Here is a 16,605-nt window from a genome sequence, read left to right on the forward strand (position 1 = left end):
CATGAGTAATAAGGTTTGTTTACAATTCTATAAATGCAAAAAATCTCCTTGAAAATGCTACTAAAATGTCAAGTATAGGTCCACAATGAAATAAAAATAGGAACTGACATTTAAAACATGAAAAAAACCACTTTAACTGGGAAAAAGGAGGAGTTTTTCATTCCGCCATTATCCGACTAGCCCGGAAGTGCTGCTTGATTACCTATTTAGTACTACTGGACCTTTAAGAAAAAGTGGCTTTCTGTAATAGTGCCAGTTTCATTTATATAGTAACAGTAGCTTATTTGCATGAAAAATACGAAGTTTCAGCTTGATAAAATCATTTTTAAGGTTTAATGGCATTTTCAGTAATGCGTGACACTGGCAATTTTCCTCAAAAATACTTGTCACGACATAACTTTGAACCATTTCTCCTAGTTAGAGCTTATTTTTGCCCTGTTCTTTTGTTTTGTACTCAAATTTGCAAGCAAATAACATATAACAATTTGCAAGCAAATAACATATAACACTGTTAAATAATACATACTCTCTGCTCTGATAGCTATGAACGAGTAATATGTAGGCTCTGAATATGCACTTTTTTTAAAAAAAAACATACACACAAAACAGTGAAAATGTGATTTTAAAAAAAAATCTCAATTTTTGCAGCAAATTACAATGAAATGTTTATTTTCTATCAAAATCTGACCAAAATAGCCGACTTATACCCTTATCTGGACAAAACTCAGTTTTTGCTTATGTTGGTTTTATGTAGGCTATACAGTAGTAAATAAATTTGCTATTTGTTCTATACAAAATTAACAATCTTCTCAGAGCTGTAACACATAGCCAGGCCCATTTTAAAAAAGAATTGCTAGCCTTAAGTTCTTAAATGACCTATAAACCACCAAAAACATCAAGAAAAGTAGGGGTCATGTATCTTCTAAAAGAGATTGTTTGTCTGACTGGTTAACACTATGGACTATCTTCCAAACTGACAGCTAAAATGTGAGTATGAACACATGAGTAATAAGATTTGTTTACATTTCTATAAATGCAAAAAATCTCATTGAAAATGCCACCAAAATGTCAAGTACAGGTCCACAATGAAATAAAAACAGGAACTTGCTTACATAAAACATAAATATGCCACTTTATCTGGGAAAAAAATGAGGATTTTTTCTTTCTGCCATTATCCGACTAGCCCGGAAGTGCTGCTTGATTACCTATACAGTACTGTTGGACCTGCGTTGCGCCTCAAAGGGAGTGCGTTGATCTACGACACACGACCGTGCGCGGAGTATATTCTCCGTGACTATTTGATAAAAAAGTCATTTCGTCCTCCGCCTCTGATTCATGTGGAGAAATCGGTAGTCTCATGTGCAGAACAGACATAATTTGCATGTACAGTCATGCTACAAAAAAAAAAAATCAATTTTCCTTAACGGAATTGTACTAGTGTTGTTGCCGGGGAGCTCTCATGAAACCGAGTATGCTTTTACTTTGCTTGGTGATATTATTTGCTTCCAAATGATTTTGTTATTTTTTTTATTATTTTAGACAAATGTTACACGACTGAAATGAATTGCAGATTGATAATATGTACTTGTATACAAGAGAACAGCAAAGCCTATTGGCAGTCGGGCTTTCATAAAAGTACCTATGTGCAACAATTTAATATAAAATAAATTTCGCCGGTTGTGTATCAGTTGCCGATGAAAATTTAAGAATGCTATTTTTTTCTTTTTTCACTCGTATACCGCAAGCGTTTATATAAAGTTCATAATTAGCTGCTTGTTTTTTTGTTTTTGTTGTATAAACAGTAGTTCTCAGTTGCTCACACACTCACACAATACCAAGATTATAAAAAAGTAAATAGGGGACTATTTTTTTTACACATCGAGAATATTTGTGTGATGCGGTCACATAGAAATAGAAGGACAACTCAAACGCTTGGTAGTTGATTTAGAGCTACAGACAGTTGCTTAAGCACTGGCTAAAAAAACACTGACGGTATAAGAACTAAAATCACTATGATTACTCTGGCGTTATAAGAACTAGTTACATTGGCGGTATAAGACGGACTGTACAAGAAACGATGACTATGAAGTTATAAGAATAATAACATTGGCGGTATAAGAAATGATAACTTTGAAGGTATTAGAAATAATAACATTGGCGGTAGATATAAAACCCTTTAGGTATAAGAACTAATAACACTGACTTTATAAGAAATAGTAACACTGGAGATATAAGAACTAATAACACTGACTTTATAAGACATAGTAACACTGGAGATATAAGAACTAATAACACTGACTTTATAAGAAATAGTAACACTGGAGATATAAGAACTAATAACACTGACGGTATAAGAAATAGTAACACTGGAGATATAAGAACTAATAACACTGACGGTATAAGTAATAGTAACACTGGAGATATAAGAACTAATAACACTGACGGTATAAGAAATAGTAACACTGGAGATATAAGAACTAATAACACTAGAAAATTATGCGTTGCAACTACAATTGCATTTTGACATTTTCTACCAGCTTCAATTCTTACGTATATGGAACAAGATTAAATAAAAGTATGGCTAGAAATCCTTCATCTGCAACCAGTCGTACACTCAATCTTAATAATATTTCTGCTTGGAAGCAAACAGAAATTACGATGATTTCGTTTGGCTCAGGAAAATAAGAATGTACATTTTAACACCATGCACATGTAAATATACAAATGCAGTTACATACAATTATGGAATGCCAGCTTAAAATGTTTTTATTCGATTTTTTTTTCAATACAAGAAATAACAATTTGAAATAACATCATCATATTTCATAATAATGTAGAAAAATAAGGGCAAAATTTTAGATACGTTCACTAAAGCTCTACATAGATGTAACATAACATAATGACGTATTTTGTATGCCGTCAACAACGTCGTTCAGATACGTCCTTCACAACAATCTGATTTAGTTACATCAACTGTATGTACAAGTGTATTTAAGAATGGTAAAAAAAATGAAAGCTAGCTCTACCACCGCTTTTTATCATCGCTTTCTTTTTTATGGAGTTCGTTACAGTGTACGGACAGGGTCAAAAATGATTTTAAGCTTACGTGTATAGCCTATGTGTGGCACAGCAATTCTTTATCTTGAATGGCTGCTTATAGTATTTAAATACTGATAAAAACAAGACTATTCGTTGTCCCTAGTGCTTCATGTCCAATTTCAAACAAATGGAATCAAACACTCTGAACAAACATTTGCGAACGCGCTTATTTTGTACGAGATACCAGAGTGGGTAGATTGGAGCATTCAGATAGAATGCCAGTTTCGTAAATAATAAAATCAGTACCCTATGGCTTTCTTTGGTTTGAGAGAGCACGTGCGGTATTGTGCAGACGAACATTGGCAGGGAACAGACTACAAATGACGCCAACATCACTAGACTGTTCCTTGTTGCACTGTTAAAGCCTGCACGATCTCTTCGAAGAAAGTAGTTCCTTAAAGCGGAATTATTCTTGAAATTTTGAAATCTTTGTAAGTCAGCACTTGCAGATATGTCAGTGAAATCTTGACCTTTAAATTTCACTGAATTGTTACTTGCTGTGCTTCGCGTCAACTGCAATGGGCGTCTTTGAAGTATCTGTCTGCGCATGTGCGTTGCTAGAATAGGGTTTTCCAGGGCAATTATGTCCTCAAATGTTAGCATGGTGATACTGTCATTTCGCTGATAATGTACAACAATGTCACTTTCTGTCTTTATATCCTTTCTTGATATTGTATATACAGCTTTGTCCGACTGTCCATTTTGTATTCCACAGACTTGATTTGATTGGGGATTGGCAGAGGTATCGTCTGTCACTTCTGACGGCAGACTGATTGACCTTGAGACAGGCGCTATTCTGTTTTTACCTAAAGGGTTTCCTTTATTAAGCGCTTTAAAAACTTTTTGGTATGACGTCACAATTATTACCAACATGATGAAGAAAACTAGTATACTTATTACAACAATACCAAGTCTTTGAGCGGAATACTTCCGTTCGTTTCCGCATATCAAGAATTCTTTCTGAAATGGGTTAAGGGTCATACAAGCAAATACGTCATGTTCTATGTGAGAAAGACACACCATGAGACTCACAAGTAACGACGTTGCCCATGACGTCGCGAGACACCGTGTAATAATCTGGCGTCGCCTTCTAATTGACAAAGAAGGGCTTTTGATTATTTTCGATCTGTAGTATCCAATTGACGCAAAAGTTCCCCAGTACTGAAACAAACAGTTTGATATTAGAAACACGTGAAATCCTGTAAGAATATTTATCTTATTTCTTAAATCCATTGGCAACAATATCGACAGCAAAGACAGCACCATGCACATACACAAAACAAGATTGTTGGCACATATATTAATCAAATGACTGTTTGCCGGCGTTTTCAGCGTCGGTGAATGGTTGATGATAATGATAAGTAGACAGTTTGCCGACAACCCGACTATCGCGTTGAGAGCTAAGTAGACGACAGTGACAATCGTTGCAGCAAAAGGCATTGACCAGACCTCTGGTTCTTCTGTTTCCGGTATTGTTGAATTGTCATATTCCACTGTAGAACTGAAGATTCCAGTTGTCATGGCGACGAGTTGGAGATTTTAACCACTTGTCACCATCCTGTCAATAGAAAATGTGATAATCAGTAATATGAATTAAGGCACCGCCTAGCATTGGGGATTTATCTTTTATATATCCGCTTAGAAAGAAATATTCAACGCTCAAGAAAGTGAAACTTTGCTCTAAACTGTAGTTTACATTTAGTGTCATCATACCTCTTACAGCGAATATCATACTTTGCAAAATTTACGGAAGCCATGCCGGTGACGTCATTCAGCGTTCTCGCACTAGCTTTTAGAATTGTGTTTTGTTTGTTTGCACTCCACGCAGAAACTTGACGGTCTTTACACTTCCTTACTGTTTTAAAAGTGTTTTTCAGTTGCATGTACAGTTTTCATTACAAAAAAGAAATAAAATAATCAATTTAGCGCGGTTTACGAGTTTCTATGACTGATTCGGGGTGCTCGGATGTTCATAAAGACAACCAGTCAGTGGATTTTACATAAACCGGAACCGGAAAACATCGAAAAAATTGCCTCAGTATATGCAAACAGCAAAGACGAATATCTATATACGGACGTTACCGTCTCGGGGATTTTCATCCCCTATGACAGTAGAAAGGGTTTATAGTCTGAGGTTTGGCTGGTGCACATCAATTTGAAATAAGATATATGTGTGCGTTTTGCGCTAAAGTTTTATTATGCTTTCAAGGATATGAAAAACGTACTCACTTACCTTCATATAAATACAGTAATAAATTTTATAGGTTAGCTATGTATCACGAGCTCTGCAGCGGAAATACCGGTATTGCGCGAAAAAAAAACCGATGAAAATTAAACAATTTCTTATCACATGCGCATCTGTACTATATAATTATTAGTTTGTTCTCTTGAACGTACATTTTAACACAGCGGCATGCATGAAAACAATGAACTTCAAATCGGAAAAAATATTGACATCTGATGTTCAGTTGTAACTAAATGGAGTTTAAAATGAGTATTTGCTTTGAAGTTGCCGAGGTTTAACTTCCCGAGGCTGGCGGTTTATCCTCCCGAGTCTTGCGGTTTGAGTTCCTGAGGCTTACAGTTTAAACACCCGATGCTCGGGGAAAATACATGTAGAAAGCATTATCTTTTTCAAAAGTGGTGTAATATAATATTAGGTTCTAAATACATAGCTATTCATAAATTTATAAAAATACAATACAATACAAATAACACTTATATAGCGCAAAATATGCCTAGAATAAGCTTCTAATGCGCTTTATGAAGTCTGATCATATGTACATCAATCTAAGGATAATTTAAGTATAATAAAACTTTGAGAATAAATGTGTCTTAAGACAACGTCTAAATTCATCTTCCTCTTTAATTAAGTTTGTCAGGTACCTTATTCCACCGTTTTGGTCCTTTCACCGCAAATGACCTATTTGCTAAACAAGTTCTTGTTCTTGGCACTGACAGAAGTGATGATTTATTTTTAGATCTTAAACCATATCCACATTGAACAGTTTTAATCATGTTCTGCACATAAATTGGGGCAGTTCTAACAACACATCTAAAAACAAGCGCAATAACTTTTAACATAATTCTTGCTCGCAGAAGAAACCAGTGTAAAGCTTTGAGAACCGGTGTAATATGCTCATAATACGGAGTTTGCATACTATTCTTGCCGCATGTTTTTGTACCTTCTGCAATCTGTCTAACTGATATTCTGGAATCACCGTGAACAGGCCATTACAAAAATCTAGATATGAATGTATTAATCCATGTACCAAAGTTTCTGTGTTTTTCTTTGTTAAATAGCCTCTAATACCATTCAGTTGTTTCAGTTGGTAACGGGCAATTTGGCATTTATTTCTAATGTGACGATCAAAGTTTAAGTCATTTTCAATCAGAACACCCAAATCTCTTACATGATCAACACATTTTACCAGAACTCCACCAACCTCAACAGATGAGATATTTAGCTTTCAAAGTTGATTTTTGGTTCCATAGACTTTAACTTCTGTTTTAGAACTGTTCATTTTCAATTTATGATTTTTCATCCAGATTATAACATCCTGAAGAAACTCATTTAGATTATTTAATGTGGAGCTCTCACTGTCAACATCTCCAGCACAGAACCTTATAGCAAGTTTGTGATCATCTGCATATCCATACAATTCAACAGGTTAATTACGCACTACCTTGTTTAGTGCAGCAATATACATTGTAAAAATAACTGGACCAGCGCAGGACCCCTGAGGAACCCGAAACTGAAGATTGCCTACTCTGGAAAATTTATGATTCACTACAACCTGCATTGTTCTCTGACATATATTATTCAATCGAACTCAAAGGTCCCTTAGTCCAAAATCATTCTGTAAAATTCTAAGTACAATTGGAATGTCCACTGTGTCAAAAGCTGCACTTAGGTCTATTAAGACAACAAGGGTGACTTGTTTATTGTCAATGGCATCTTACAAGTCTCCATGCATCTTTATTAATGCTGTTTCAACTCCATGCTTTTTGCGATAAGCGCTTTGATATGGTGGAAGAAGGATGTTGTTTTCCAAATGATCAATAATTTGATACAATGGTGCTTTCTCCAGTATTTTAGATAGAAATGATAGATTTGAGACTGGCCTATAGCTTTTCATTCCAAGATCTAAGCCCTTCTTTTTCAGCAATAAAGTTATTAACAGTGGATTTTCTAATATGTAAGAATGCAAAATCACAAAGCAAAATCTGTGCTCCATATTGTTATATGGAAAAAGTGACTCGTTCACTGTGATCAAAGCAATGCTTATTAGCATAACCAAAGCCGCAACAACAAAATACAAATTTTAAAAACAAAGTATAGAAGAGGTAACGTAGGTAACATACATCAATTTTCAATACAGATGTATTACAGCACATATACTGTTTGAAATAGTAATAATTATACCTTTTAAATACCTGTCCCTATAAAATAAAGTCTACATTATTATTACAGACAATAAATAACCACATTTGAATTCAAATTCCAAGTCTTGAGTACACTCGCTGGACCATTTTCCCAATCTGTTCAACATACTGTCCCTGCATAACTATAGGAAGAACCCTTGAAAACGTGCTGCATGTTAGCTTAACTTCAGTTACAGTTCCATTCCTAAATATCCTTGCTAGGAAGGGCTCAAGCCAAGATGATCTACATGGCCGGAAATGATGTATTGCTGCTTTACCTGGATCCAGGAATATCCTAAAATATATAAACTTCGATAATATTCATTTCATCTCAAACCTATAAATTTGGACCACTAGCCCCGCCTCCCTGGGTTCGAAACCTCGCTAGGGTTATAGAATTCATCCATGTGATGAAGCCATCCAGCTGGCTTATGGAAGGTCGATGGTTTACTCAGGTACCCGCTTGTGCCTTAAATAATGCTGGAGGGCCACCTGGGGGTCTTCATCCATCGCCGAAAGCTGGGAAGTCGCCATATGACCTATAATCGTCGGCGCGACGTTTAATCCATCCAACCCCCACTCCTCCCCACAAGAAGAACACAAACAGGTGGTGCCAAATACCAGTCAGGCATTTTATGCTTTAATGAAATATGTGGACCAATGACATTTTATTTGCATGAAAGACGAATGCGGTAGTGTATAAATAGCTAAACAATATGCGTGAGTGGTTATACAGAAAACTATTGATTCTCCCTTAAACCTTGCTACTTAATTTATTTTGATATTCCGTAAAAACATCATTAATGGTGATGATAGATCAAACATAAATTTCACATGAACATACTGCAGGTCGAGTGTCAAAATTATGAGATCAGAATTTGGAACAAATGTTTTGAAATAATTTTTTAAAATGTGCCGACAGATGATTATAGTAACCTACGATCTCTCAAGCATTTGTGAATTTTAAACACACAGAGTCATATAAAATCTATGACTTTGGAGTAGTCAAAGGAACACGCAATCGCACGGAAGGTTACCTGGTAAATCCTTGAGCAGGGTTCACAGTATGTATAGTTCCTTCTCCACTATTCATTCTAGATGGCATATACATATTTTTAGGCGCTTCAATTAATGGTTCAGTCGAGATCTCATATTGTCCTATGAACAGCGGATGTGTGGCATTGGTTGGCTCCCAGGAGGTCATATGTATATGTGTATAAAAGGTTACCGCCCCAACAGGATTCTTTCTGAAGGTTTCTGTCTTCAGAAATAATAAGAAAAAAAGACTCTGGCCTAAAACTTCTATTTAAATAGTATAAGTTGAAAATTACCATGACCACCCAAAATCTTATAATGACATCCTCATAAAAAACTAAGTTTATATTTATCTCGTGTCAACGGTGTGTTTATAATACTACTAAATGTTAAAACCAGATCTGAATTACGAAAGTGAAATTTGATAAATTATTTATCCAGACTAATGATAGCAGCAGCCTTGTAAGCAGCTTTTGTAATACAATGTATTGATTACCCTGATTGTAGTCTTTATTATAGCTACACGTTATTGCAAATTCTTTAGTTGAAAAATGGAAAACTCACCAAGATATTTTTAGTTGCGTTTTCCTTTATAACCTTTGGTAAAATGAATTCATCACTATCAATATCGGCTGAGAACTCGTAATATTTGTGGCGTTCTCTGCAATCCCACAGTCCAATTTGTTCATCGTTGAAAAGCACGTATCGAGGATAGTGGCTGTGCCTTTTGATTTTATCTGAGATTTTTTAAAAATATGTAGATCTTATTAACACACACATCCAAAGAAAGATCTGAGAAACTATGACGAAGGAAGGAGACCCAAAGTCAGTTAGTCTTGTCAATTCAAACAAATTAGATCTATAAGATGATTCCAGATTGCAGTTTTTAGGATAATACGTCTCTGAAACTCAAAAACAAGAGCTCCGCAAATCGAGTCAAAATACTCCCAAAGTTTAAGATCAAAGCAGGAGGAAGTAAAATTTAAAGAAAGATGTGCGTGCGTGTGTGCGTGCGTGCATGTCTGTCTGAGGAGGATTAGGGCGTAATGCGGCAGTGTTGACACAAAAAACTAAAAGTGACATTTTTGCGAGGCGGGGATATACAATATAAGGATGGGGTTGTAATGTGGATAATAGCTCTTGGGAAATCGTATCGTCACCATGTGTTTTAATTCAATACCAATAAAAGTTTTTGTCTTGTGGTGCTCTGGATACAAAATATGAAGGAAAGATGTACCATTTAGTTCAATCTGTGACCTTGACTTTTCGACCCTATTTATGCGCTATCGCCATATATGCAAAGTCTGAAGTAAATATCTTGAACAAAAATTAAGTTTTTCTCCGGACACTAAATATGACGGACAGACGGACGGACAAACGACGAGCCATCACATAATATGTCCCGTTTTTTACAGTTTACATGATGTGAATATGAAAAAAAAAATCTATCTGATAAAAAATTCTGATGGAACCTTACCTTTAAAAGGAGCATCAATATGCAACACTTCTGCAAGTCCTTTCTTTTGATAGAATTGTAAAACTTTTTTCGTTGTTGAATTAATAGTACTTTCGTAATGTATCGTAAACTTATCTACTCCAACAAAGCGATGAATTTCAAACCACTCTACTAGCAGTCTTGCATTAGGACCAGGTCCATAGAAGTACTTGTTACACACAGCCCATTTATTTTTCTTTAGAACTGGATCAAGGACTGTTGGTGTTATATAATATAGTTTATCCGTTGGGCAGCTCATGTTCCATTTCGCTAATGATACTCCAGTTAGTTTTGAAAACTCCCCAACTAGTGGGCACTCAATGCGTCTGGCCCTTAACAAACCCATGTTGTAGCAACATTGATGGCTTCTGGTCGATTTAGATGCCATCACATGATTTTTGCCTTGTAAGATGCAACATTTAAAAGTTTCCTCGACAACGTTTTCAGTTTGCCAGGATAAAACAGTTATTTGTCTGCGTACAAGGGGGTGGATTTTAGCTGATGCACTATATTCTTCATTGATAAACGCCGAGTATAAAGTAACACTTTGATTATACATCTGATTGTCAGTTGTTTTTTCTTGCCGTCTATCACTGACAGAAGATTTTCCCGAAACTAACTGAAAATAGAGATACAAAGATATTCAAATAAATAAGACTGTTTAAAATCCGCGCCTATTTGGAAAAATGTTGTCATTTAATTTAATAAGTTAGTAGAACGTTTACAACTATCAGCTAACTATTACGTGCATTACAAAATTCTCTTTATGTCGATAGTAATTTTATTTATTTCATCATAAGTAATCACCACGTTATGCCAACACACTTTAAAGTGCTATATGAATCAGAAGTATGCAGTCCTGAAAGATCTACACCTTTCTTTAAGATCTACACCTCTTCATTTTGTATGAAAATGTTCATACAGAAACAAATGACGGGAGTGATGATTCAAACTTTGGTATTGTAAAGATGATAAAATGATTTAATTTTTTGTTGGGTTTAACTTCAAACAAGCATATTGATAGGTCATTCAGCGGCTTTCCAGCCGTTTTTATGATGGATACCAGGATAGGACCACCGATCATCCCTAAGCAAGCTAGATGGTTTTCTCACTTGAAAGAAATCACAACGGTGAGGGGTAAGTGATTCGAAGTCAGAGAACCTCAATCACTCTGCATTGGAGGACCCCCGTGCAACACATCATGGGTTTAAATTTCACAGCTTATACAATTTACCAGAGCCGTTAGGCATTTTGAGAACTTTGTAATTTACCAAAAAAGTGTGTTTATAAAAGTTAAATTATCACACCGACCCGTCTAGATGGGACGGATTAAATATCTCTTGCAGAAGAAAACGGCGATACAAGCTTAAAGTTGAAAAAAATAAGAAACAGATTCAAGAACTGTGAGTGTTCTAAAATATCTAATTAGCTCTACTAAGAAGAAAACATACATGATCATATTAGCAAAGAAACGGGTAAAAAGATTTAAGTACGAAAACAATAAATTAACATGAAAAAATAAGAAATCAAATAAAATACAGAAAAACAGATCAGCCCTGATGTAAATAATGTCTAACAGTATATTTAGTAATTCAATGTGTAACACCCCTTACGCCCTCTTGCACCAACTTAAACAAAACTCTCTTATATCTATAGCGTAGGTACATTGCAGGGCCTTTGTGGTAAAATGGTTAAGGTCGCTGATTTGAAATTACTTGCCCTTCACCGTTGTGAGCTCGAGATGTATACTTTTTCCATGTGAAGAAATCATCCGGCTAATGGAAAATCGGTGGTTCTGTGGTTCTGACCATGTGCTCGCTCATGCTTAAAGGTATGCCAGAATGGATATCTGGAGTCTTTCTCCATCATCAAAAGCTGCAAAAGTTCACAAATAACCTGAATTGTGACTCTTAAACTAAACAAACTAACAAAAATGGAGGAATGTTTCTCATTGCAGAGTTGGTGCAGCCGTTCTGCGCATGCGCGGAATTATTATCAAATGGAACGCACGGCAAAAATACTCATTTTTTTGCATATCCGCACGCATTTAGTGTATAATGTGCATAATATACTGACTATAGGTTAGGGTTAGAATCACCATGGTTACAAAATATATACATTTAAGGTATTTTTGTTCAAATTAAGTTGATCCGGTATATACCGGAGTCTGTAATATATCACGGGCGCACCAACTCTGTATTTAGTCACAGCCAAAATGGATAGACTCCATGATTATCACTTTCTCAACTTCTTAGGTATTTGGTATTTTTTCAAAATGATATCTTGCTAATTAGTGACCAGATGGGGTACTGAAGTATGCGAAAAGAAAGGCGATGTATATTATGCTATACCATGATGCAGACACTGAAAGTGAAACGGAACGTTCAAACAATTAAATGATGATGATGATGATGATGATGATGATGCCGATGACGACAGTGGTAACTAACTCTATCTGTCGAACTGCGAACATTGTGTTATGTGTTTTACAGTTTAATGATACTCATATTGGTGATAATTAGTAAATTTGTATGTATTCGTGTAGGTACAAAAGAATAAGATTTATGATTGTTAATAACTTTGTCAGGAGATATTTTAGTATAATATCTTTCTCTCCTTGTTTGAATAAGAATTAGCTTATAATAATAATAAATATAATAATAGTAATAATATCATTATTTAATGAAGGTTACACATTGTCAATGAATGATACAGACAAGATGTAAAACAATATTTTGTTGACCGCGTAGTATTCTTTGGTTGGCCAGTTCAAAATTGTTTAACATACTATCTGTGGCATAGGGAATACTCTTTATTGAATTTGTTAATTGAAATCAATATACGTATATGAAATTATTTAACTTAACCGGTTATGATATTTACGGGATTATGAGTATATGAATATGAATTTGAAATATTTATATGCAAGTGCCTGTTTTCCAGATTACCAATTAAATTACTTATAATTAAACATGAGCCATTTTCAAGAGTCACCTTTTTTTGCTTAAATCCACACTTAACATACACATTTGCACCCATTGTGGATTAAAACTTTTTTTTCATTAACTCCTGTTCTAAACGTATTCATGGGCTCATTTATTCTCCTTAGTTATTTTGTTCATAGAACTAACTCCGTTTACTCCTTGCTGATAATGCACTGTGTAACTTGTCGGTCAGATACCATAACATAGTTTGGGTTCGTATCCCTCGGTAATATGGGCGCCGTTTTACTATTTTCTAAGCATTTTTTGATGTCAAGAAATCATTTTTTTGATATCAAGAAATACTGTCTTTTTTTACATAAAAAATTAGAATTTTTGATATCAGGAAATGAATTTTTGATATAAAAAAATCGAATTCTTGATATCAGGAATTCGATTTCTTGATATCAGAAAATCATTTCTTGATATTAAAAAATAAGTTATATTTTTGATATCAGAAAAATCGAATTTCTTGATATCAAGAAATCATTTTTTGATATCAAGAATTCAATTTCTTGATATCAAAAAATGGAGAGTATTTCTTGATATCAAAAATTCCCGCCATTCTAAAATTATACATGCAATTAGGGATAACCCCTTATTAATTTATTCAGTGCGGGGTATGGAACGCCTAGACTACCTTGACATAATGATTATCAGTTTGTCATGTGCTTTTTCCAATATATTCGGTACAAATCATAATCTTTCTTGTAGGTAAAGCAGTTTCTTATGTACATTTACTAGTTTGTCCGGTACATTTCTTAATCTATGTTGTGCATTCACTAGTTTGTTCTGTACAATTAATAGTTCGTCGTGTGCATTTTCCAATATATTTGGTAGAAATTATAATTTGTCTTGTAGACAAAACTGTTTGTTATGTACATTTACAGCACAAGCTAGTAAATGCATAACACAAACTAAGAAATGTAACGGACAAACTAGTTAATGTACATAACAAACTGTTTTATCTACACAACAACTTATGATTAGTACCGAACATATTAAGAAAAGCACATGACGAACTATCTATTGGACAGCACAAACTAGTGAATGCACAACACAAACTAAGAAACGTACCGGACAAACTAGTAAATGTACATAACAAATTGTTTAATCTACAAGACAAATTATAATTTGTACCGACTATATTGGAAAATGCACATGACGAACTATCAATTGTACAGCACAAACTGGTGAATGCACAACACAAACTAAGAAATGTAGCGGACAAACTAGTAAATGTACAAAACAAACTGTTTTATCTACAAGAAAAGTTATAATTTCTACCGAATAAATTGGGAAATGCACATGATGAAGTAATAATCATCATGTCAAGACAGTCTAGGCGTTCCATAGCGGGAATTATACAATTCTATATGATCCTGTTCAATCCGTTTATATTTAGATCGGGAAGTGCCGAATTTTTTATATCAAACAATAGGCTTGATTTTTGATATCAAAAAATTGATTTCTTGATATCAAGAAGTCGATTTTTTATATCAGAAAATCATTTATTGATATCAAGAATTCGATTTCTTGATATCAAGAAATAACACGAATTTTTGATATCAAAAATTCATTTCCTGATATCAAAAATTCTATTTTTTGATATAAAAAATGGACAGCATTTCTTGATATCAGAAAATGAATTCCTGATATCAAAAAATCGAATTTTTGATATCAGAAAATCGATTTCTTGATAACAGAAAATGAATTCTTGATATCAAGAAATCCAGTTTCTGATACAAAAAAAATGTGACTGATTTTTTGATATCAAGAAATGATTTTCTGATATCAAGAAATGGAATTCTTGATATCAAGAAATCGAATTTTTGATATCAAAAAATGCCTATAAAATAGTAAAACGGCGCCCCATACGGTAACACATGTCACTCAGTCAAATATGGACCATAGCGCATTTTTTTTTCATTCAAAGTAATGATAGCTGAATGAATTGCTTTTGTACATGTCAAATACATGTTTTAGTTCCGCCTTTTAGGTAACGAAATCTGAACTTAACACACATTCAAAATCAATATAATATTCAATACTTGTTAAGGGGAAATGGGACAGTTGTGTGTTTTTTTATATAGGCAAAGACGGAAAAAATTTAACTAGCAGAGAGAATTTTCTTAAACTTTGCATGATCGTAGAACATCATATTAGAAACAAATTTATGCAAAAAGAAATGGGGGTCCCGGTGCTACTTTTTGAGTTATCTGCCCCTGAATGCGAGTTTTTTTTGCTCTTTTAGGTCATTTTCAAGGGCAGATAACTCACGGTAATGGTTAGTTACACTTTATTTGATTTCAGATTAGTGTTTGTTACTTTATTTCCTGCAACTGTACAAAATTTGCAGGAATTCTATTTGACGGATTTTATTCTATAGTCACTTACGCAAACAAATAGAAAATTTCTTCCAATTATGCCCCTTTTTTCAAGAAAAATGCAGTATGTTTACTCATTGAAGCACAGCAAATAATCTGTTTAATAGAATGGTTTAAAACTTTGCAGAATGACTGGAAATGTAATAACAAAAATTAATATGAAATGAAATAAGGTATCCGTATGCTAGATTTTGAATTATCTGCCCTTGAAAATGACCTAAAAGAGCAAACAAAATCGCATTCAGGGGCAGATAACTCAAAAAGTAGCACATGGACCCCCATTTTTTTGCATACATTTGTTTCTAATATGATGCTCTATGATCATGCAAAGTTTAAGAAAATTCCCTCCGCTAGTTAAAATTTTTCCTTCTTTGCCTTTATAAAAAACCCACACAACTGTCACATTTCCCCTTAAATGTCAACGTACACACAATAAATTATTTAGGATGGTTAAATATACGGTAGTTTATTTTTTAGGCTCTCTTTTTTTTGAGCTCTACCACATTGAAATAATAACAAAATGTGTTGAAATACGGACAGCTGTTCGTTAATGAAGAACTGACTTACCGAAACATATTTGAAGTAATATCCGGTATGAGTTAATATCATTCCGACGATGACAAACCATATGAACTTATTCCAACGACCTAAACGATGTTCAGACATTTCTTTAAAATATTTAGATATAAACAAGAAAGTTTTATCAATATATTTATGTGTATTGGATCGCGATAATTTTATTTTAACGGTACTGGGTAAAATCCTAAAACAGGTAAAGCATGTGTGTTATCTGTTAATTTCTATATTGTAGTATTCTTAACTCTAAATACCAGTGTGGGGAATCACGTGACTTACAAAGGCAGATTACACGGAAAAATGGCCGATAATTTTTCCGATTCGTCAGGAAAATCAAGGTATTCCTATTTATAAACATTTGTTTTAGATGTTCTAATATATCCTATCATATGCCCCTTATCTTCCGATTTCCTCCGGTACCCATACTTTGTTCCCTTCACCTATATTTTCCGAGAACACTCGGGAAGTTTGAATACATTCGCAGTTTTTGGGATGACGGTATCTACGGACCGACTCATTTTTGTCCAGAAAATACAAATTATGGAAGTAAATGACAGTACAATCACATGAAAAGTTAACCAAGTATCTAGTTCATCATAAATATGTA

The 16,605-nt window shown here is 34.2% G+C and overlaps 2 protein-coding genes across 2 annotated transcripts; both read right to left on the minus strand.

The window, feature by feature from the left end:
* Positions 1-3,198: 3,198 nt before the first annotated feature.
* Positions 3,199-4,643, minus strand: LOC128547504 (uncharacterized). The gene has a single exon (XM_053520451.1). It carries the CDS (start codon positions 4,618-4,620, stop codon positions 3,199-3,201), a length of 1,422 nt encoding a protein of 473 aa, XP_053376426.1. The 5' UTR covers positions 4,621-4,643.
* Positions 4,644-5,730: 1,087 nt separating this feature from the next.
* Positions 5,731-16,256, minus strand: LOC128547235 (uncharacterized). Its single transcript, XM_053519281.1, has 5 exons — positions 15,990-16,256; positions 10,037-10,673; positions 9,124-9,296; positions 8,562-8,785; positions 5,731-7,819 (listed from the first exon to the last, which is right to left on the minus strand). The coding sequence occupies exons 1-5, from the start codon at positions 16,086-16,088 to the stop codon at positions 7,597-7,599; spliced, it is 1,356 nt and encodes a 451-aa protein (XP_053375256.1). The 5' UTR covers positions 16,089-16,256; the 3' UTR covers positions 5,731-7,596.
* Between the last annotated feature and the right edge of the window lie 349 nt (positions 16,257-16,605).

The sequence above is a fragment of the Mercenaria mercenaria genome, chromosome 12 (genome assembly GCF_021730395.1).
Source record: "Mercenaria mercenaria strain notata chromosome 12, MADL_Memer_1, whole genome shotgun sequence".
NCBI lineage: Eukaryota > Metazoa > Mollusca > Bivalvia > Venerida > Veneridae > Mercenaria > Mercenaria mercenaria.